At 35.5% G+C, this 24,613-nt stretch overlaps 1 protein-coding gene across 2 annotated transcripts in view; it reads right to left on the reverse strand.

The window, feature by feature from the left end:
- Nucleotides 1–1,009: 1,009 nt before the first annotated feature.
- The window catches only part of Tll1 (tolloid like 1), a 196,027-nt gene continuing 172,423 nt past the window's right edge, over nucleotides 1,010–24,613 (reverse strand). The window contains exons 19-21 of one of the 2 annotated variants that reach the window (XM_031339939.1): nucleotides 15,524–15,737; nucleotides 7,368–7,618; nucleotides 1,010–6,078 (exon numbers count right to left, since the gene is read on the reverse strand). In XM_031339939.1, the coding sequence (XP_031195799.1) occupies nucleotides 5,950–6,078; nucleotides 7,368–7,618; nucleotides 15,524–15,737 (594 nt within the window). In that variant the 3' untranslated portion in view covers nucleotides 1,010–5,949. The remainder of the gene's footprint in view (nucleotides 6,079–7,367; nucleotides 7,619–15,523; nucleotides 15,738–24,613) is intronic. The other variant, XM_031339940.1, reaches the window with a different exon arrangement.

A 24,613-nucleotide genomic window follows, 5' to 3' on the forward strand; every position in this document is an offset into this window, starting at 1 on the left:
GAGCAAGCACCACAGGGACAACAGTCTACACACTAGTACTTTTAATTTGTATTTGCAAAGGTCACTTATTAACCAATTTGAAAATAAACAATTTAGATGATTAGAAGTACTATAATTGATGTGAAAATAAGTATTTTTATAAATCAATTGATTTTGTTTAAAAGGTCTGATATAAAATCAAGGCTAAGAAAAGAATGTATATGTTAATACTGGTCTCCAAATGGGGACTGTGTTAATTTTGAAATATCACCAAAATGGTAGCAGGGCACATTTTTACAATTTCCAAATGGGGTTAGGATTTCTTATAATAAATACATGTTCCTCTAATTCGAATTTAAGCTTCATCAGAGGGGAGATTGTGACTTATTTTATCTTAAATGGAAGCAAACATTTGTTGACCTAATAAATAAATTAACAGAACATATATCAGCAACAAAATATGTGACACAAATATATGCCTTTTGTTTTGGAAATAACATGACTTATTATGAATAATCATTTAGTCTTGGGAAATTCAGATTGCTAATAAATAGGCAGTACAAAAGAGTAATTGGGACAGGCAGTGGTGGCACACGCCTTTAATCCCAGCACTTGGGAGGCAGAGACAGGCAGATTTCTGAGTTTGAGACCAGCTTAGTCTACAGAGTGAGTTTCAGGACAGCCAGGGCTACACAGAGAAATGCTGTCTTGAAAAAAAAAAACAAACCAAAAAAAAAAAAAAAAGTATAATTGGCACTTTTATTAGAGACCTGCAGAAAACCTTTCCTGAAAGGTACTTTAAGTTTTACTATAGTCCTCAAAGAAATGCCTATTCAGGTGCTTTTAGAGGTTGTTTTTAAAGACATGACATTTATTACCTAATTCTTTCAGTTTACTTGTTTCTAAGAAATCCACCCTACTTAGATAAACTTAAAGAAATTTCTTGAAGTAAACCCCTTAAACCCTCTGACTATTTTATCAGCACTGGCTCTTGATTTTGTTACATAAAAACACTATGAAGGATTATATGTTCACTTTCTCATTTTATTAAAAATGATCCTTAGTTTTCTACAGTTGCTCGGTGAAAACAGTTCTAGTAATGCTTTGGAGAGATCCATTCCTAGCTTTGTTATTGAGCTAATGACTAAAATGATCATCCTTTGAAATTCTTCAAGCAAAGCACTACAGAATGGCCACTAAAATGTGATTTACAAAACATAATGAAGTCTGAGCACATGTTTAAACTAGAGAATGTTGGTGCAGTATGGTTAATTGTTAGCTTTGGTTGAGTGTAGATGAAAATTTAGAATGGTAAACAAATGGACATTTCAGCTGTGTAGATATTACAGACAAGCCAAGCAACCTGAAGGCAGAGAGAATAGTAAAGTCATGACTTGCATTTGCATAAAAATGAGACAGATAACACATTTCGCCCTTCATATTTCACCCTAGCACACTAGCACCACCATAAAGACCACCTAGGTACATGTTTCATTTTCTGTACTAATAACTTTGGGGTTGGATTTTTGCCTTAAAATTTGGGCACAGGGGGCATGTCCAATTTACATAAAATTCAAACTTATTTCCACAAATGTTTTAAAGTTGAAGGTCAGTATATATTCTGTTGTTCTCTGCTCATTTTTACTTAAATTATGGAGTAAAGAAATTATTATATTTAGTGAATTATATGCACGGCTCTGAGATTGCTTTGCATTTCCTGTATTAGCCCCTAAACTAGGATATGGACATCATGAACTCAGGATATATATACTGTATGTTAAAGTAAATGGTAGATTGCAGATAGGATGATTTAAAAGAACGCTTGGAGACTACAATATGTCACATTGCATCATAGATAGTATTTCTATCATTCCTTTTTATGTTAAAGATATGTTTCTTAATTATATATATCCATGGTAATCCAATACCAAAGGTTAATATCTTTCATAACTATTTACCCTGCCTTGAAACATTTCAAAGGTCCAGTAAAATCTATTAGCAGAGCCCTCAGCTTTGTGGTAAATTTATGTTATATATTTGTTCTGGGAAAATAGAAGTCATTCCCACAATTTAGTTTATAAATATTTTGAAGGGGGCACATTTTCCTATAGTTTTTCCTGAATCACGCTATTTTTTAAAAGCATAATCAAAGGTTTTGAAAATTCAAGTCATCATCACTAAAGCTTTCAATTCTTTTCATAATTGCTTTTGGTAAAAACTTATTTTGATGCAACACATAGAGGTAGCTCTAATGAAATGATAAAATTTACTATAGGTTTTAAAAGTAAATTTTAACTTCATGAAAGATAAAATTTTTAAATATTATAGAGAATTCTACATTGCAGAAAATATTGACATTTGAAGTTTACGGTAAATATCCCACAATTAAAACACCCTTTAAAACCATATACATTATTTTAAAAACAAGCATTTAGGACAAAATTTGAATGTGACAAAGTGCTACATTAAAATTAGTCTAGGACAGCATAAAGTCAGCCAGTAGCCAGTAGAGGTGTAGATACAGAGCTCCTGGTTCTTATCTGTCTACTTCTTTAAAAGACTTAAAAATATTTGAGTGTGTGTGTGTGTGTGTGTGTGTGTGTGTGTGTGTGTGTGACTGTGTGTGGTTGTTCAGAAACTGAAATATTTTATCTTCATTATTTTCAAATGCAGGTCCCATTAACCTCTTCACACAGGTACAGCTATGCTGAAGTATGTGCACTGTAGTTAGAGGACAACCCTCAAGAGTGATTTTTGTCCTTCTTCCAAGTCATCTTCAGAAGCCAACTTCCATCATCAGGTTTGGTGTCCAACAATGCTTCCTGCTGACTGACCTTATCATCCTCCACATATTTCTTTTAAAATGTTTTTGTACAGTTATTTGAACTAATGGCCTCATTATTAAACTAGATTTCTCTTTATAATAAACTTATAATAAAATCATATATAAAAGCTAGTTTTCTTCTGTGTACTGTGAGAATTATAAAGTATATAGAACCTTGGCAAATATAAAGCACAACCAACATACTGTAGAAATGTAAAATACTGTACAAAATTAATTTAATAAAATGCCTAGGACAACAACACTTATGAGAAAAACAATAATGATGGTGTCTCTATTTTCACTTCACAACACATTTAAGGCAAATTCTGAGTAGTTTTAAAAATAATATGTGGTACTGTGTAGTTTCTGAAATAAGGTGCAATAAAAAGTGAATTAACTTCATCAATGATCCAAAGTTATGACAATATATTTTTACCCACTCTCTATAATTTCTTAGTTATCTCAAGCTTAGTTCATGTTGCCTAATAGGAGATCAACTGAGGTATCTGGGCTATTTCCTAAATTAGCTACATTTTCCTACTGTGACACTTAAAATAATTTAATGAATTCATTTTAATAAAAAGCTCACTACCCAAACTATAGGGTTGTTGCCATTTTTAGTAATACTTTTGGTATGTAAGGACATCTATGTGTAGTTGACCTTTCAATTTTCATGCTGTTGCTGAAAGAAAAATATTACACATAAACTAATAACTGTCTGTGATTCAAACCTGGAATTTGCTTTGTGCAGAAACTTTTCATCATTTAAAAAATTCTACTGTTCAATTGTATTGTAATGGAATCTACTGTGTTTTGCAAAATAAACACAGATTTTGACAGCACACAGACTGATTTTCTACAACTAACTTCATCTGTTACCCTGGGAAGCAACATGATATGTCTAGGTCTCATTTCATTGCATGGTTTAATTCAGTATCACTGAAGAGAAGCATGCATGGAGTTTGGAAGCTAGCTTCTGCCTACACAAGGCCTGGAACAGTGCAAAACACTTTCTGGATGGATATCTTTTTCTTTTTTTTTCCCTCAATGTGGGTGTACCTTGGCTAGCTGGAGATGAATGATAAAATATGGAAGAAGTTACCGGAATACATAATTTCCACAGAGTGGCTTGTTTACATTAAAGGCAACAGTTACACAGTTTGAAAGCCACACTCACTGAGATCCAAATACTGGTTCCAAAACTGAATTTAAACTTCACACTTCATAAGTAGAGGAAGATTATTCAATGGAAAATGATAAAAATAAAATTGTTATATCTAGATGTAGAGTTTAATTTTGTAAAAATAAAGAAATATACCTCATTTTTCAGACAATCAGTGTTCATGAACAATTAAGAGGGAAAAAACTTTGTACAGCAACTCACATCAACATAAAAATTTAAAATAGACTGTCTAAGGGAAAGAGCCTTTCTGTGATATGATTGATGGTAATTAGAATTATCCATTATATGTCCATGAAACTTTAGCACGGTACTACTTCAAATACAGTTCTAGGACAACTTGGCACGCAGAATAAATTTGTCAACCACTATAGCTCTTCATCTTCTAGCAGACACCCTCACTCAGAGTCTCACATATGCATACATTAATATTAAAAACATACAGCGCTATAAAGCAGAAGTTTGTTCTAAAGTTACATTTCTACAACAAAAGCAGATTTGGATGTACACATGTATATGTATCTGTATATCCAATGTCTGTTATAGAAATGGATTTTCTTCTTGGAGTTCCTGATTAACATATGCTATGATGGTCAGAATCTCAAGAGGCATGTCTTTAAGCAGATTTGTTTGATTATGTGCAGGAATTCTAAGGCATTGGAAGTAGTTTTTCCATGGGGCAAGTTTGTTCTTGCCATGATACACTCTTGAAATATTTAAAAAGTCTCAAGTCTCCTTTGTGAGCCACATAGAAGGAGGCATTCATAGTACACAGGCATTTGGCTCAAAGGTCAGAAACTTGTTACTGCTGTTTTAATGTTTATGGAATAGCACCATAGGAAATATGTCAGAAACAAATCATTTGCCACCCAATATTGTATTTTTGAAACTGAATTTCAAGAAGAGAACAAAAAAGCAAGAGATTTTCATTTCTCCCAAACTCTACTTCCACTTCATCCCATCATTTTTAAATATAGTAACAACATCAATAACAATAACCATAATAATAACATATCAACACATTAACAATAAAAGAAGGACCATAGCAGCAGCAGTAGTAACTGGAATAAGAAACATCCAGGTAGTCATTTGGAAGATGGCTGCACACACCTCGTTGGAATTTTATCTTAAAGGTTTATAAGACATGGTGAGTTTTTTGGATTTGGTGTGACTATTCAGCACTTCCTCAGAGAGAAATGAGTTTACTAGTGAACTGGGTGTTTTCCAGTAATTAAATATGATATCTAGGGATTAACTGCATTGTAGACACTATAGATATTTCAAACTTCTCAAGATATAGATACAATGAAGTGGTCACAAAATCATTTGTGTGAACAGGTTAAGCTGGCCTGCATTTGAAAGTAATGAAGATAAAATATTCCAGTTTCTAAACACACATGCATACACACGCACACCCACCCACACACACACACACACACAAACACACACACACACATACATGCACACTTGCATGTGTGAACATACACACAAACACATACCTACATTTAAATGATGAACCACCTTCCAAAGACCACTAGTCCACATCACCTTTCATGGATTTGGTTTACATTATGTCTGACCTACAAAGTCTAAGCAAACATGCTAACACCCAAGAAGTGGGTTTCCAAGCTATCATCTGTCCGATCATTTTTCATCTCCAGATCTTGAAAAAGTAGTCAAGAAATCACTCCAGAGAATCACAGCTCATTAAATGAACTGTCCAAAATGTGCGGCATCTATTTCAAGCTGTTAATCTTCCTTGAAGAAGCATAACTTTCAAACATCCTTGCAATGCCAATCAGGTTTTCTGGAAAGTTCTCTTTCACTTCAGAGACAACTTTAATCTTGCAGGTTTCTTTTGCTCAAATTCATTATATAAAAAATGTAATAATATTGTCAATTTTAAAAATGTCTTCTTTCTGTATACATAATTCCTTTCTGTTCTGAGAGAGGGCTGGCATTAGTTCTAGGCATGCATGGTTTCCGGGTATCGTATACTTTTATATCTTATATAAAATCCTTTCTTGTTGATAGTGTCATCTGTGTGAAAATGAATCAAAGCCGCATCTCCCATTGAATAGATTTCTTCTGGTGGCTGAAAGAAAAGTAAATAAAGCAGAAATGAGAGGAGAATGGGCCACTGTTCCATTCTCATGTGCATGCTCTAACCATTCAATCCACCCAACAACCTAGCAAAGTACTCCTGTTGGATTTATTCTCACAAAGATGAGAAAACATGAGATTTAGGGAGAAAATGGCATATCTAAGATCTCATATTTTGAAAACATTTTAGTACACACCTAAATTCTAGAATTTTCACTAAGATTTGGTATTTTTTCAAAACTTTTTAATCTATCTTCTTTTCATTTATGTATAAAAAGGAGATTATAAAACAATAAAAAGATGTCCAGTGGTTATTGTGAACTGAGCCATTTGGGGGGTCTAATTCTTCCTTCTCTCCCTTTTAATAGCCTAAAATATTCTAAGAAGCTCTTTTGTTACATGTGTTATTTTGATAGAATTTTGGTATTTATTATTATTATTTAATTCATAGATAAAAGTTGATACTCAGAAAGTCAAGGCTATTGTGATTCCAAAACATACACATGAGAATGGTCTAAATTTGAAAGCAGTGGGTCCTGGGGAAAATAGAAAAAGCCAGGATGTCTCTCATTCTAGCTTCTCATGTGGCCTCTCCCCTACCTTCTGCACTGTACCTCTGTATGTAGAGAAATGGAGGAACACTCTGCATTGTTGAGCCTATACTAGTAGCTCACCCTTCCACTCTGAACAAAGGGATCTGCCTGCCTGCCTGCCTGCCTGCCTGCCTGTCTGTCTGTCTGTCTGTCTGTCTACCTATTGTATATGACTGCTGTAAATGCATGCCAGGCATCAGATCTCACTACAGATTATTTGAACCACCGTGTGTTTGCTGGGAATTGAACTCAGGAACTTTGGAAGAGAAATTAGTGTTCTTAACCTCTGAACCATCAAAGAATGGAATATAAACTGGAGGAATATGGACTTTTTTCTTTCCTCTTATGCTTTAAATTCAAAGGGTTCAACATTGTCGAGGTTGTATACTTGTATATATTGGTTTTGGATTATTAATCATTTAAATATTTACTGTGCAATTCAAAGTTAGAATATGAAAAGCAACAAGAAACAAGAATAACTAAGTTGATAGTTCACATGAAATATAATGTAAACTCATTAGAACTGGAGAAATAGGTGACCCATGTTTATTTTTGTTGAGCTATTGGTAATAATAAACTATGACTTTATTTTAAAAGTCTTTCCAGTTTGTAAATATTATATATACCAACCACTGATTAACAGGCTTCTCATTAATTGACTATGGGATACTGTTGTTAGCATACTTACCCCTGATCCACAGAATCTGCCAAGACCCACAGCTTTTGAATTGAGACCATCAAAGACTTCAACATAGTCATAGCCACAATCGGCTTCTTCTTCTACTTCAAAAGTCTGGAAGGACAATTCAAGTCGAGAGCCTCGTTCTGACACCAACAACCATTCACAGTCCAGTTGTCCTGGGTAGTTATTATCACCAAACTGAGCATGAGAGTACAGGTCTCTAGGCTTCGGCTCTGCCTTCAATCGACCACCACATTCTGACCAAAGAAACAAACGAATAAGCTTGGTGACCTTCAATGTCCAGCCTGTTTCAGTGGAGTCCATTCAACCTCTAATGCCTGTTTCCACATCTAGGATTAGGTATGTGTTTATGACTAGAGAATCAGACACTGTCATGTGTATAGACAGGAAAATCACATACAGCCTGTCTGGCTTAGGAGACTAGCTTAAACATCTAACTGACTATGAGACTATGAGCAATCAAGATTATGTCTGTGATCCTTATTTTCCCAAAGACAAAGTACATATGCTAATGGCACCAATCTATGTGTGTTTATAAAATGTAATACACAAAAATTACCTAGAAGAGTACCTTCCAAAAATTTGATCAATAGAATTACAGAAGATACACCTAATAATGTTTTTACTTTCAAATCATTCTTTTCATGGTAAAACTTAGAATTTAGTCATCAAATAAATAGAAATAACCTGAAAAAAGTACCAAAGCATATAATGTTTATTCATATATTTGCTATATAGAACTTTATATAATATATACATTATTGCACATGTTCAATAATATCATTTGAGTTGTAATATTATCCCACACAATCAGCAAAAGAATACACAATTCATCACAGAATCAGTCCATGCATAATTGATGTATTTGCTACAATAAAATTTTAGTCTCAGTTATTTAGAGAAATACAAATCAGTTCTGTGCACTGCTATCATCACCCATAGAAAATATATCAAAAAAATAGAGCAGTGAAAATAGAATCTCTTAGCTCGTATAATTCAGAGAAAGGGATGTTCCCCAAACTTTTAGTAGTTCACTGAAGTCAGAGACTTCAATTTACTATGGCATAGATCAAATAGCAGCATCAGGAGGCTAAAAAAAGCCTAAGAACAAACCTACTTGTAAGCACAGAGATAAAAAACGTGAAAAGATTGGGAGAAAGTAGGGTGTCTACCAACACCTGAGAAGTTTCCAAGCATTTGTGACAATCGTCAGAACTAGGGATTTCAAAGCTAAGACCAGGAGATTCCCCCAGAAAAACTGTTCTAAGATGTGGAGATGCAAAACCACTATGTATGAAAACACATACCAATGTCACCATTGGTCATAAGATAACCCATAGTGAGGATGACTGGGCAGCAGAAACACTTAGGAGGTTTTTGGTTTGTTTGTTTGTTTGTTTGTTTACTTGTGCTAGTTAAACTGTATTGTGCTTTGGGAGGGGTGTGTATTTTATTCACCTTGTTTGTATATGTGTGAAGATGAATATGTGTACACACTGTGGGAGTAAGAAGTATATACTAGACGTTTTTCTCAACCATTCTCTGCCTTATTTTTTTAAAACAGTGTCTTCCATTGAGTCTGGATCTCAGCAATTTGGCTGATTTAGCCAGAATATCTGTGTGGTTGGCAAACCTGACATGTTCTCTGTCTCCCCAGTACTTAATTAGAGAGCTGTGCAGCACAATGCCTGCTACTTAGCCTAATGGGGATCTGAACTTAGGCCCTCATGCTTGGGAGGAAAGCAATTTACTGACTGAGCCATCTCCCCAGTAACCAGGTTGGTAATGATTTTAGATTAATATTTCCGAATCTGAAGTACAGATCCTACATCTAAATGCATGTCAATCAAGCCTTAGGCTTTCTCCCAGGACAGCTATACATTCAGAGAACATACTTCTATCCCCAAGAGCATCTTTCTCAGATGATTAGCTAGGCCTTTTTGTTCAATGTTGTGACACAGATAATACTATTACAGACGTTTACCCATCAGATAACATACTCATGAAACTATCCTTAAAGGCTGGAATTTCCTTCTGATTTGGGGTTATATTCATCCAGGATCATATATTGGAAGCAAAACACCCTTCTTCCCCAGAGTAACTCTTATACAACTCTCAGAAAATAGACTTTTCTACATGTCACAGTCCTTAAAAATCAGATTCATGGGTCAAAATCCAGGATTGAACAAAGGGCATTGTATGCAAAGCTTGCACCGTACCGCTAAGTTATATTTCAGATTCTCCAGTTTCCTTTGAAGTTGAGATCTCATACAATGCTCGTGTTAGATGGTCTATATGAAAAATGGATGATCCAACCAACCATATATAAAATTTAATGGTGCATGACTCATAGCTAAAGACTATCTTAGTTTATTCAGATTATAAGAGTACATGAAAATATTCAGGTGCATTATTGAAAGCTACAGACAAAAAGAACAATAGCTTTAGAAATGTTTTCTATCCGAAAGGAAATACATAATTAGGACTTGTAAAACATCATGTGAGCAACATGTCTTATTTGGGACTCAGCAATTAAGAGAACTGGTTGCTCTTCCAGAAGACCTGGATTAAGTCTCACCTCCCACAAGACGGATCACAACCTTCTGTAACTCTAGTTCTAGGGCATCTGATGCCCTCTTCTGCCTTGCATAAGTACCAGGTATGGAGATGATATACATATATACATGCAGGCAAAACAATACTTCACATTGAATTAAAAAGAAAAGAATTGTGGAAATACATCTGATTTCAAGGTAGGTTTGTTGCGGGGAAATATTAAAAATGAACCAGCACATTCCTGCACTTGAGCCGGCACCTCTCTGTCCCAGCAGCCTGGGCAGCCATGGAGGGCAATGACCTGACCTGTTTTTATCTCACAGAGACTCTCTGGCCAGGAGCCCCAAAATGTTTACACCCAGCTTGCTAAGTTCCCAAGCCCAGTGCTTTAACCGCCCCCCCCAATGGCCTTTGTGGTACACATCTGGCAAACCCATGCTTTACCTTTCTCTCTTGAACCCAAATGAGCTGGTGTGTGAAGGAAAACACAACACAACCTTAGTTCAGAAATAATGGTAACTCAATTCCTGGGTACAACAACTAAAATCCTAATCTTGTAAGCCTTATTAACTCTAAATCTTCAGATGGCAAATCCTGATGGATCCATCATTGAAATTGGGAGACACTCATAGCTACATCCTATCCTCACACTATCTCTGTCCAAAAAAGGCCCTAACTCTGTCTTGCTTCCTCTCTTACCCGGAAGTCCGCCTACTCACCCAGTGATTGGCTCCTTTATTCATTAGTGAATTGGTTCACAAGAAGTCACCTGAGTATAACTCACTCCTCATCTGTAGCCCCTCCCAGGAGAGCGGAATTAGCATCAACATACAAACAATACCAGGCCCACCCACAACACAGAAATATGTGAACAAGTAGATTGAAGTTCCTGATTTTAATAACTGCTGGTTCTCAAGGTGTGACATAACCGATAAATTCTTTTCAAATTTCAAAGTCTGTCAATACTTTAACTGCAGTGGATCCATGGGTCAGGAAGAACTTGGTTGAGGAGGTGGCATGAGATATGGGGTATGCTGCATTGGAATGCCTGATTTACAAGAAGTTGTCTGTCATTCCCATCTTAGAAGGAGAATTAAGGTAGGAGGAAAATAGAAAAGAAAATGAAAAGGCACTTAAACGCTTATGAATCTAAGCATAACAAAGTTGTCAGCTCATGTTTCTATTAAAAGTCATACAGCTTTATATTTGAGAACAGTCTAAAATATGACTAAAATCAACTCTTTCATGTCACCAGGTCTACTCATTCCTTGATGCCCATAGATCTCTGTTCATACTAATGAATGTAAAAAATAATGTTCTTATCAATAAAGCTCAAAGAGGAAATTTAGTACACCAGGTGATAGTTCAAGTTAATCATTGAACTATTTTGTATGTAGTGATGTAAAACATGGATGACCTGAGAGAGACCCATGATAAACTAATATACATCATGAGGCATCTCACTGCTTTTTTACTTCTTTTGGTTCTTCAAACTCAAGCCAACATAGTATTAGATACTTTCCCAGAAAAGATAATTTATATAGTCAATATATTGTCAATAAATATCTGTATTAAATTATCAAGCCAAAATATATAAAACCAGTCTAGAACATGTTAGCAATAGTACTTTTAAATCAATAGTTTAATAGTACTTTATAAGGTCCCAAAGCCTTATCTACCTTTCTGAGAAATTGAAAATGGACTCAAGAAGAGAAAATATGTAGTAGATATCATTTTCATTTGCAAAAAATATTTGTTTGTTTCCTAGTAGTATAACATTCCAGAAGGCATCAAGTAATTTGACCTTTTACTAGTCCATTCTAATTCAGTTGACCTCCATGTGAACAACTTTCTCTGAAAAGGACATGACAAAATAGTATTGGAGTCTTAAATGTCACTGACAAACCATAAAATGCTTAGTACTCGAGAAAAACCATGCAGATAAGCAAAGCCACAGTTTAAATATGTCTTTCTCCATTCCTCCTCCTCTTCCTCCTCCTCGCTTCCTCCTCCTCCTCCTCCTCCTCGCTTCCTCCTCCTCCTCCTCCTCCTCCTCGTCTTCCTCCTCCTTCTCGTCTTCCTCCTCCTCCTCCTCTTCTTCTTCTTCATTATCGTCATATCTGATAGAATATACTTTTTTGTACATTTTGTTTCTTTCAACTACTGGATTAAATTAAATTGCACTTGAATATGAACTGCCAGAGGAAAACAATGTTCTCTTACCAACAATGTCCACATCCATTGTATGGATAGCATCACTTTGTAAAACAAAACAAAACAAACTACATAACAACATTGTAATTGGCTGTTTTAAATTCTTTTGGAGCCAAAGCTAACATTGTGTATAAAAAAATAAATTCACTTAGTTAAATTAAAATATATAGTTGAGGCCACAAACCTATTGCATTTGTTCTAGAAGTCAGTAAACAATATAAAAGTGTCTTAAACATGTGATGAAGTTCCCAGATGTAATCCCAGCTTGGACTTTAGCTTAACTTACACTGTGAGCTATTAACTTATGGGAATTTCCATTGTACCTTTCCCATAAATCTCTGGTTGTCCCCTAAAGAATACTAACCCATCACACTGTCTAAGAAATCGCCAAAACAAAATTTTGATGTGAAGTTATAGAACAACTGAATTTAATAGAAATAATATTGTTTAAGGAGATGTATCCAGCAAGTGAAATGCAGACTAATTTATGCCTGGTGCTATTTTGCAACAGCACAGGAAAAAAAAATCCACACAGAAAGTTTCAAGATCATTCATCTAAAAGCCAAAGTTCATAAATAAATTAGTAACAGGAAAGGCAAACATGCAAACCGTAGCAGACATATCAATCAGAATAAATAACTACAGCAGGGGAGCTGAGACTCTGGTGGCAATTGTCACTGATATTTTTGGTACTTTGGTTGACATTTAAGTTCCAGCTGCAGATTCCTCATATTTAAAATGACAGAACCAAATGAATAATACCCAATTTCCATGTTTGCTTTAACATCTGACTGAGGTTAGTTACTGTAGTACTTGAATAGATATAAACTAAAACAGGCTTGCCATTTCATTTATGTAATTGATACACCGAGTTCAGTCTTTACCTATTGCTTCAATGAGTGATGACATGTCTATTCATGTCTGTCTTCATTCTATAGTTTTAAAAGGATAGAATGTTCTATAGAGGTATACATTAGGTTTGGAGGTGGTCAAAATTGGAGTAAATCCATGACTATATACTGGCTTGCAAACATTTATTTGCAAATTTATTAACCATCTACAAATTCAGTTTCTTCATCCACAAAATGGAGATGATACAGCTGATCTCAGTTTGAGAGAATTGATGTAAATTGTTTTCATGATAAACAACAAGTAAATAGAGTACAAGGGTAGAAGTCACAGACTGCTCTAGAGGTGTCATGGGCTTTATAGCTGTCAATAACCTCAAGACATTTGTGTGTGCATGTGTGTGTGCATATGTGTGTGCACATGTGTATGTACATGTGTGCATGTATATGTGTGAGTGTGTGTACATGTGTGCATGTGGGTGAGCATGTGTGTGTATGTGTGTGCTTATGTGTGCATATGTATGTGCATATGTATGTATGCATGTGTATGTACATGTGTTAGTGTGTGCATGTGTGTGAGCATGTGTGTGTATTTGTTTGTGTGCAGGTGTATGTGCGTGAGTATGTGTGTGTGTGTGCATATATGTGTATGCATGTGTGGTATGTGTGCATGTGTGTATGTGTGTGTGCCTGGGTGTTTGCATGTGTGTGTGTATATGTGTGTGTGCCTGTGTGTGCATGTTTGTGTTTAAAAGCCACCAACTTCGTACCATCAGAAAAATTCTGAAGGCATAATGTTTTTCCACAGCTTTAGTACTTAGCAAATTAACAGGATTGTATCTAAAATACCAATTGTCTAGAAAATTAATAGGAAATGTCTACAGTTTAATTTTTCTAAAACCACATTTATAACTCTTAAAAGAAATAATCAACTATCATTAATGTTAATAGTCTAATAATTAATAGTGCATAGCACACCACTATTTTAACACTTCCCACTTTCTCAGAGTTAATTGTAAGTCAATTATGTAGTAAAATAAAAACATACAGAGAAAAATATTTTCCAATAAAATAGTTATCACATACAGATTGCTAATGAAAAATTAAAGAAAACCAAAACAATTGCGAAGAAAACATGACAAATATTGTATTAAATTATTTCACATACTCTTACATTGTATTAAATATTGTGTTAAATATTGTATTAAATTATTGCACATTACTCTTACATTGCCCTATATAATACTTCAGTATGGCCACCAGGTGTCACTATAAGCTCAATGACTTTAACAAATATCTATGATTACTGTTTTTTCCCTAAAATCTGAAAGGAAAAGGGAATATTCCTTAGCATATTTTATAGACCTTGTATTTAAATTGGCCCCATGGTATAAATAATTTTATCTTACTTATTTTACCTTTACATAGTTATACGTTTCTTAAGTAAACTTTTCCATAATAGCAAAAAATTGGGATTAGGGAAAACATCATATTACATACCAAATACAAGTTAGGGAAAATGACAATCTGTTGAACAAAGAATAAATCCCCAAACACTTTACAAAGCATGTATTAAGGCAAAAGTTAGCTTTAAAAAGAGCAGCCTAGTAGATGAAACAAAGGTTTTAATTGTAAGGTATAGCTTCTTATCTATAAAACATAACATGTCTATGAAACTAGTAATGCTAGTTATAAGATTAATTATACAAATATTTAGAAATACTTCTACATCCCCAGGTTTCACTGATAGGAAATCAAGCTGATTTTTTATTATCATCATCATCATCAACATTTGTTGCTTTATATTTATTCCATGAATCTTCAACTTCTGCAAAACTATCAAAGTAGCCTGAATAGCTTCCAAGTTTTCCATATAACACATTTCAAGGAGATTTTACCAGCTGTGATATTTACTTTTAATTGGCAGTCTGACACAACACAGAATCACCTGAAAGACAGTCTCAATGGGGTGTTGTCTAGATCAGGTTGCACCTGGGTCTGTCTGTGGGGGATACTTGATTTACATTAATTGATGTGGAGAAATGCAGCTCTCTGTGTTTGCCCTACACATTAGATAGGGGATCCTAAACCACCTAGCTATGTAGAGGCTGTGCATGAAACAGCATGTAATGCACTCATTTCTTTTCTGTTCTTGAGTAAGAATGTAACCACAGCTGCTTCAAGTCCCTGCCTTGACGTCTCAGTAATGATGGACTGCAACCTGGAATTGTGAGCCAATCTTCTTTCACCCCAAATTTGCTGTATGTCAAGACATTTCATCAAAGCCATAGAAATGTAGCTTGAGGTAATTCTATTAATAAGGTACACCTACATACCCAACACAAAGAGTTATAAAAGAGAGGAAAGTACAGTGGCATGTGTTTATATATATGCATATGTACATAACTATGTATATATACATATGTATATATAATCGTGAAACCTTTAGTTTATATGCTAATTTAAAGATTAAGTTTTAAAAAGCATTTTCTTAGAAGGAAAACATTAAGATAATTGGCTGACCTGTGGAATGTGTAGCTTGAAAGCCTTTTCTTTGAACAGAGGCATCAGAAATAAACCGAATAAACATTTCATTCCCGGTTGCCATGAGGGGATCTGGTATCTTGCTGCCACATAGTCGGCCAAGGATTGGTGACTTCTCTGTTTCTCCATCAAAAATTTCCAAGTGATCATATGCACACTCTTGATGTTGCTCAACCTCAAACTCATTGAAGGCCTATTTAAGAAGAAGGAAACTTTTATCTAGCAACAAATCATTCAAGATAGTCTCCAGGGGACAAATCAACTATCAATAAAATGTGTTCATGGTAAACACAGGAATTAATCCAAGGAGCACATCATTGAAAGGCTTGTGAAAGACGTGGCGCTGACCTCCTGTAAAAGGATAAAGATAAGCACAGGGTGTCAGTGTAGCTGTTATGCTATCCAGAGATCTGGTATCCTGCAAAGGCTGTTGGCCACAGGTTTGAGCCCAGAGAGACCAAACTGTGCAGTGGTGCAGATTCCAGAAGCAACAGTTTACTGGGAGGCCTTTAGGTCATTGAGCACACTCCTACAGCTTCACCCGTGTTCTTCCTGCCCATGGGATGAAGAATGTTCCCTTCAATCTTGAACTCCTACCATGAGGTTCTCTGTCACAAGCCAAATAATACAGCCATGAACTCATACTTCAGTAATTGTGGGCCAACATAACCCTTTTCTTAATAAATTCATTACCTCCAGCATTCTGTTAAAGTATAGAAAGCTGCCTCATACGATATAAAATTACTAAGCAAGGTATTACAATATATTCAAGCATTATAACTATTTTTAATGTTATAGACTTAGAAAATAACCTTGCAAATAAATCTTAAAAACTACAGTCCAAAAATAACCAAATGCAAGGTCTATAGATGTGAATAAACTTGTATACTATTAGAATGGGCATTCAGAATCGGAGCTGTGGAGTTCAGATTAAATCTTGCATTTCCAGCCCTGAAGCTGTTTTGTACACTTAGCCACCATCGAAATAAACAATCAAATAAAAATCCCATGGGAAAATTAGAACTAGAATGACCATTAGCTTTACATCGTCCACTATGACCCATGTCCTTCTGTATCCCCTCATATTTTCCCCTCTCCATCATGTTATATTTCACACACATACACATGCTATTGGTTAGATTCAGAATATCAGAGTGCACATGTCTTTTTCTTTCTTTCTCAGACTGTGTGAAACAGCTTAGTATGACACATTCTAAGTCTCTCCATTTCCTTGCAAACCTTCCTTTACAGCTGAGTACTACTCATGGATACATATAACATGAATACACCAAACTATCATCCATTTTTATTTTGATGAACAACATACTCAATCCCAATTCTTTGCTACAATGAATAAAACAACAATAAATACTATATTCCCAGGCATGAAACAGCTATGTCCTATGGTAGTTGTATTTCTTTCTTTTTAATTTTGAGAACTCTCCAAACTGACTCCCACAATGGCTGTACTAATCTGTACTCCATCAACAGTGCATAATGGTCCCTTTCTCTCCACATACCTGCCAACACTTGTTTTCTGACTAGTAGACATTCTGGGTAGAATAAGGCATGATTCAATAGTTTTAATTTGAACATCCCTGAAAGCTGGGAATATTGATCTCCTCAAAAACAGTTATTAAACAGTCATTTGAGTTTTTTTAAAATCCATTCTGTTTATTTGTTCATTTGTTGACCTGCAGTATTATTTCAATTTTATTTACTTTATTCTATTCTTTATAAATTCTGAATATTATCCCCTTGTCTGTTTTTGTCTTCTCTTTCAAAAAATTAACTGTGTCTACATTTGAGTTTTATTTTCTGGTCTTCTAATCTATCTCATTGTTCTTTATGTTTATTCTTGTATAAATATTGGGTTGTCCCCTTTACAGTTGTCACCATTGCAATTAAGCCTACACAGAATTTAAACTATTATGATAATTAGATAATATGTATGATAAGTTAAATATTATTGAAAATCCATCAGAAACATTGGAAGAGTCATTAAACATTGTTTTCTTTTGATTATCACAGTGAGTGAGCATCTACACTAAATAGATCCCCCTAAGGTAACTACTATGTTTTCAGGCAATATAAATGTTGTAAACCATTGGAGGCCAATAAAAGAGAATTTTTACTGTATATTATCTTAGTTGATCTTACAAACTATAGTATTCTAAAACAAATAAACATTCTGTTAAGGTAGTGTGTTATAAGTTTACTTTTTCTGTTAAAGGCCAGTAAAAGACAATTTTTACTATATATCATTTTAGTTGATCTTACAAACTATAGTATTCTAAAACACTAAAGTAAACATCCTGTTAAGGTAGTATATTATACTTTTATTTTTTCTGTTAAATGCTATATTTATACTAAGGCACCATGGCAACTTTGTCATGTTTTCCTGTTATCTATACCATTTTAAAAATATCCTGCTTGAGGCAGAGGGCATGGCCAAGCAAAAACAGGTGCAAACTAAGAGCCATCCCATGGGCAAGAATCAATCCCTGACATTACTAATGATACTGTTATGCTTATAGACAGGAGCCTAGCATAATTGTCCTCTGAGAGGCCCTACCCAAGAGCCTATGCAATGAGATGTAGGAGACCCACAGCCAAACATTAGATGGAGCAAAGGAGTCTTGTAGAAATGTTGGGGAAGGGATTGAGGGACCTGAAGAAGATAGGAACCCTACAGGAAGACTGAAAATGACCAATAACTGGTTTTGAGGAGATCAATATTCCCAGCTATCAGGGAAGTTCAAATTAAAACTATTGTATGATGTTTTGAGGACTCGCAGAGACTCAGTCACCATAGAGCAGGCATGGGTTGAACCTAGGCCCCCTGCATATTACATAGCACAAGTGCAGGTTAGTCTACATGCAAGTCTTCTTACAGCTGGCTGGAGGCTTTCCCTGAATCTTTTCTCTGCCTGTGGCTCCTGTTCCCCTAATTGGGCCTCAGTGTGAGAGGATGTAACCTAGTCCTGCAATGACTTGAAGTGCCAGGGTGGGGTGATATGGGGGCTCCCTGTACTCAGAGGAGAAGGGACGAGAGGATGGGAGGTAGCTCTGTGAGAGGGGACTGCAATGATAGGTGCTGATATCAGAGTGTAAGATGAATAAATAAACACATTAATGAAAAAAATCTAGCTTTACCTCTGTAGAAATGTTATATGTATCTCTATATGTGACATATTAAAGCCCCAAGAAAGGTTAACTGGAATGGCCTGAAAATAGCATTATCCAAATATTTAGTAATTCATAATTCCCACAGTTTATAGGCAATTTTCAGTTGCCAATTAACTGTCTCTTTTTCTTCTTTGGAATCATCATATATTTAAGAAAAACAAACAAAAACCAACCAACCAAACAAAACCAACCTAGCATCCTTATTTAAGTCTACAGAGCAAAGTTAAAACATATGAAGTAAAGAAATATAAAATATGCATCAATCAAAAGTTTTACTATAATCCTTGCAGTATATTTGTGCATAACTTTTTTCTCTGAAGAAATCAGGAAAGTTATCATAATAGTCACTTTAGTTGAAGACATACTAAAAAAGTGAACTCTCACTGCTAGTTTTCGTATGTATCCACACTAAGCTGGAATCCATCTTCTGCCTTTGAAAGAGAAAAGATAAATGAAGCAATTTATACTAAGCAGGAAGTAGGAGAAGGTAATGGAGATACTAAAAAGGTCAAGAAGAGAAGGGGACAATGTATATGTTATTATATTGCATACTACTTGAAAGATTAACAAAAATACTGTATCTATGAACATGAGATATTGCTTGTTGTGAATACTATGAGGCAAGAGCAATACTCAATTCATAGAAAATACAACAATAAAGATTGACTATAGCACAAAGAAGCTCGCTGGAAATCAGAACTACATAGGGAAACATAGTGAATGAGGAGTCAGCATCAGAAATTACTTACCCTGCGGTGCAGCAAGCAAAGCAGGCAGTCACTGAGAGGAGACATGCTGTGAGTTAAATTTGTCAATCTCTATAATCTAGGGCTTGAGTACAATAAAATAGACATAGTGTATGGGATACAGAAGAGCCTCAGTAGGGGTTTAGAAGCTTGATTACATCAGTCAATTCATTCACACAACTAACCACCAATTTCATTTCACCCTGAAAATTTTGTTGATGTAGCCAATCAAACTTTCTGGTTTCATGCCTTTTGTGAGATGTTATTCAATCAGCCTGTTACAACTGGGCACAGATCCACATTCCTAGAATCAGCGTGGAACTGGTAAGAAACCACTAAGAGAAAAATTGGCTCAGCTATAGCCAAATTCTTTATTAAGTAGGAAATCAAGCCTCTGAATTACAAGAACAATGTTACTGTAAGATAATAAAACATTATTTCGGGAAATCAGTGTCTGAAAACCATTGTATGTTGTATTGGTTTCTTTTATCTCAACTTGACATGAACTAGAGTAGTTTCGAAAGAAGGACTCTCAATTGGGGAAAGGCCTACATGGACTTGGTTGAAGGCAAGTCTGTGGGGCTTTTTCCTCATTGATCATTGATGTGGAAAAATCCACCTCAGTATGGGTGGTGCTACCCCTGCTCAGGTGGTCCTGGGGTGGTATGAGAGAACAGGCTGGGCAGCCCATGAGGAATAAGCTAGTAAGCAGTATTAGTTATTTCCTAGCTTCAGCGTCAGTTCCTGACTGGAGATTACTGACTTGAATTCCCCTCAGTGATGGAGTACGATGACCTGGGTGTTGAAAGCTGAAATGTGCCCTTTCCTTCCCAGGTTGCTTTTGAGTGATGGTTCATCACAGTGATAGAAACCCTAACTAGAACACATGTCAAGTCTTTATCACTTCTGGTTGTGAATTACAGTTAATTTTGAATAAACAGAGAAAACATGAGAATCTCCCATGCAGAAGAGAACATTTTGTGAAGAATTAGAGTAATGATTTTGTAATTGATACCCCACACATGGCTAAAAGCAGATCAGAACTGACTTACTGCATGTGCTCAGACAATTCACGGCTTCATTGGAAAATGAGTGACTAGTTCACCCTCTAGTGACATTCAGGATGTTTGGAGTAAATAATACCATCTGTTTAACAGAACAAAGTTAACATCAAATAAAGTAGCTTTGAACTAGCAGGCTGTGGACCATACAAACACCTATCGAGAGCCAAGTGGCTTCAGCTCTCCATCAAACTGCTACTGGAATCACCCTGAGTTGACAAAGAGTTAAATTATTCAGTGATTCCACAGCTAATACTCAATAATATAGGACTCAAGCAGCTCTCATTCATTAGACTATTCATGAGTTTTCCACTTGATATAAACAGCAGCTTGTTAGGTCAACTGCAGAAAATAAGGGTTTTCATTCTAAAAATTAAACTTAAAATAAGTTACATGCAGCTTCCAAGAAGGTCAGAGAACTTCAGCTAGAGATCCCAGAGGTTTGGCCTTTGTGCCATAAAAACAGGTGTATAGATGAGTATCTGTATACTTCAACTTTATCTAAATTAAAAAAAAATCTAGGCCATACAGTTACTGGGGTAGCTCCTCAGAAACAGGAATGACTTTAAAAATACTGCTTAGACTTCCAGTCATAAGGTGCGCATTGCACTTTGTAACTGAACTGTCCTTCACAGACCGATGATTGCATGCTTGTTGCCTGCTGGTGCTGCTATTTTGGGGAACTGTGAGACATTTAGGACATGGGGCTACTGGCAGAGTAGATCAGTAGCGACAGGTCATTGAAGGTTATACTAACTGCTGGTCCTGCCTCTATGCCTTGTGATGTGAACAGCTTCCATCACATTGTCCCACCACAATGACCTGAGCTATTCTACCATCCCTTCTCCACCACGCTGAACTATATCCTGTGGACTCATGAACCAACATATGCAGTTTCCTTTTTCATTGTTTTTATTTCAAGCTATTCATCATACTGCCACAACAGTAACTAATAAATATGATTCACAATACAGTGTTATGGGACACGCACTGATCAATGAATAGACACAGGACACTCAACCTCTTTAACTGATTAAAATGGTGTTATTTTACTTTTTTTTCTCTGAGCTGCAGATTTAACAAAGGCTTCAGAGATGCTGAGCACATACTTTATCACTGCGCTACATTTCAGGGCCCTAAATCATTTTCTTAAGCATCCACACCAAACCTAAGGATTTGCCACTAAAACCATCAAGGGATATCTATATCAAGATTATATTTCTACAATCTTGGAGGGGGCAGTAATCTAGGTTATAGGAAGGCTAAAACACGAGAAATAACCATGAATTATAATGAGAAAGTCTAATGAACTTTAATAAATCAAACTAAGATTAAGGAGTCCACTTTAAGTAAAAGAAAAGTGAGCTTTTGTTTTGCTAGTAGTCTGTGCATGTAATGATCATGTGTTTCTAGAAACCCATTCTATCCCATGGGTTTCTATGTAGAATGGAAATGTACACTACATAATCTTGATCTTGTCCAGCCTATGCTATGCCCAGCATCTACAGGGGTTCTTTCATTAGCAATGTAGACATTAGAGGAATGACAGGGGCAGGCAAAGCACACAAATGTTCACAAAGAATCAACAAGATGATGGGCATAATGTCTTAGGTTAAATTTCAAAGTAAGAGAATTCAAGAGCCCAAAAAAAAACAAAAAAAAAATAAGAATAAGAAAAAAAGAAAAGATAAAAGAGAGGAAGGAAGGAGGAGAAAAGGAAAAAGAAATAAATTGAACATCTGTGAGATATGGACTGTCTTTGGCCTTTTATTATGGGTGAGAAACATCATTGGATTCAAACAAAATATTTGAAAGAGAAAAATTAGAGGCCACTGGGGAAATGGCACAACTTAAGCCCAGTCATCTGAGGAAAGTCATTTTCTATTCAGTAGCTCTTTCATAATTGAGATCAAAAATAATTTCATTGTGCTATGGTAGGAAATTCTATGAATTATAAGTAAATATATTTGCCTTCTACATATTTATACTTAACTTTATAAATTACAACTATTATATGGTAAATCAAGTAGCAAACAACATAAGCAATTTGGTCTATTTGGCATTTCTATGCTTAGTGTTTGTATTTGTGTGTGTGTGTGCTTTATAAAGATTGGTCCAGCTCTTGCTCACTTACTCTTATTCTCTTACTTCCTGCCCCTTCTCTCCTTGACCCCTTTCTCCTTCTCTCCCCTTCCATGTGTTCCTGGTGGGCCTCTTCTCTCTCCTCTCCACTCCCTCTCCTCCCCTTACTCACCCCCCTCCTCTCTTCCCAACTCTACTTCGTATGCCCTAAATAAACTCTATTCCATACTAAAAAGAAAAAAAAAAAAAGGTTAGTCCAAAGTAGAATAATATACCAAAAATAATGGCCAACTGTATTTCTTTGAGCCAAGACACAATGAAAGCAGGCATAAAAGCCCACAGCCTCATTTATTCATACCTGTAGACTTATATAAATTTTCTAGTAGCCATTTCCTGACTAAGCATCACTGGTTAAGTCAAAATTATAATACAGTGATCTGATATTTTCATGAAAAATCACAGGAACATGCAGTCATTATAACTGAGGTTAATGTATTCATTTTCTGCCTCTACTATAGAAAATGACTATTAACTTGGTGTCTTAAAACAACACAACTGTGTCAGACATGAGGGGGAGGGAAATGCCCCTTATCAGCTAGAGAGGGATCAAGAATGAGAGAAGATAGTTCGAGGGGTAAAAGTGACCAAAGTTCATTCATTCTATCCAAGTGTGAATCTATCAAGAGGACTAGTAATACGTGTACAATGCCTCTAGAATTTTAGTCTAGAAAAGATGAACTAGTAAATTCCTAATCTGGTCCAAACCTGTTTTGGAAGTAAGATTTCATTGGAGTACAATGAAGCAATACTGGGGATAGATAATAGAAATATCATAGTTCTTAATTTCAATGTAGCTTACAAAGCTGTAATAGACAAAAGGGCATAGTAGCAACATTAAAAAATAAACCTCTTAGTTAGACTGATAGAACAGAGTAAAGATCCCATAAATAAAATCATACATTTACACCCAACTTATTTTTTATGATAATGTCAATAACACAATATAAGGAAATTTCTTTCTTTGATAACTGATACTGAAAAAAATAACTTATATGTGCATGGAAATAGAAGCTAAGCCTTTACCTCATACCAAGTACCAAATATAATAATAATAATAATAATAATAATAATAATAATAATAATAATAATAATAATAATTCAAAACCAAAATGGATTAAATGTAAGACTGAAACTAAAGGCATCCTTGAATGAAGTATAAGAGACAAAATCCAAGCTCTGTCATATGTTCCCTGGAATTAAGATAGGTTTGGTCATTTGTAGAAATTTAAAATTAAAGTTAAAGTCTATATTTTGGGGACTGACAGAATTTTTAAGTATTTTTGAGGATGAGTCCTTATATACATAATGTAGGTAAAATAGAGCTATGGGCAAGAACGATGGCTCAGTGAGCACTGGCTGTTGTTCTAGACGTTCTGAGTTCAATTCTAGCAACCACATAGTGGCTCACAACCATGGGATCATATAAGTTATATGCATATATATATGTATATATGTATATACACATGTATATAATTTACATTAAATAAATCTTTAAATAAAACAGTAGAGCTACGCTGGCATTGGACCGACAACCTCAGAAGATGGTCAAGAAAACCTAGAGTTTCTCCTAATTTAGTAAGGAGAAGTGATGTGGACTGACCTGATGGCTCAGGGTAAAACACTTGCTGCACAAGCCTGATGACTGGAGTGCCAAAAAACCAGAACACACTTAAAAGCCAGATACAGTAATGCATGCATGGACCTTGTGTAGAGATGAAATGCAGAAGCAGTAAGTCTCTTGCATCTTACTTGTCAACTAGCTCAGCATACACTGGAGCTAAGAGAGCCTATCTTAAACAAGGCAGAAAGGCCTGGAGCGATACCCATAGATGGTGCTCCAATCTTTCAACATGGCATATGGCACATTCCCAAATCCACCCAGACACGAATTCTCTCTCTCTCTCTCTCTCTCTCTCTCTCTCTCTCTCTCT

Source organism: Mastomys coucha, unplaced genomic scaffold (assembly GCF_008632895.1).
Source record: "Mastomys coucha isolate ucsf_1 unplaced genomic scaffold, UCSF_Mcou_1 pScaffold22, whole genome shotgun sequence".
Lineage (NCBI taxonomy): Eukaryota > Metazoa > Chordata > Mammalia > Rodentia > Muridae > Mastomys > Mastomys coucha.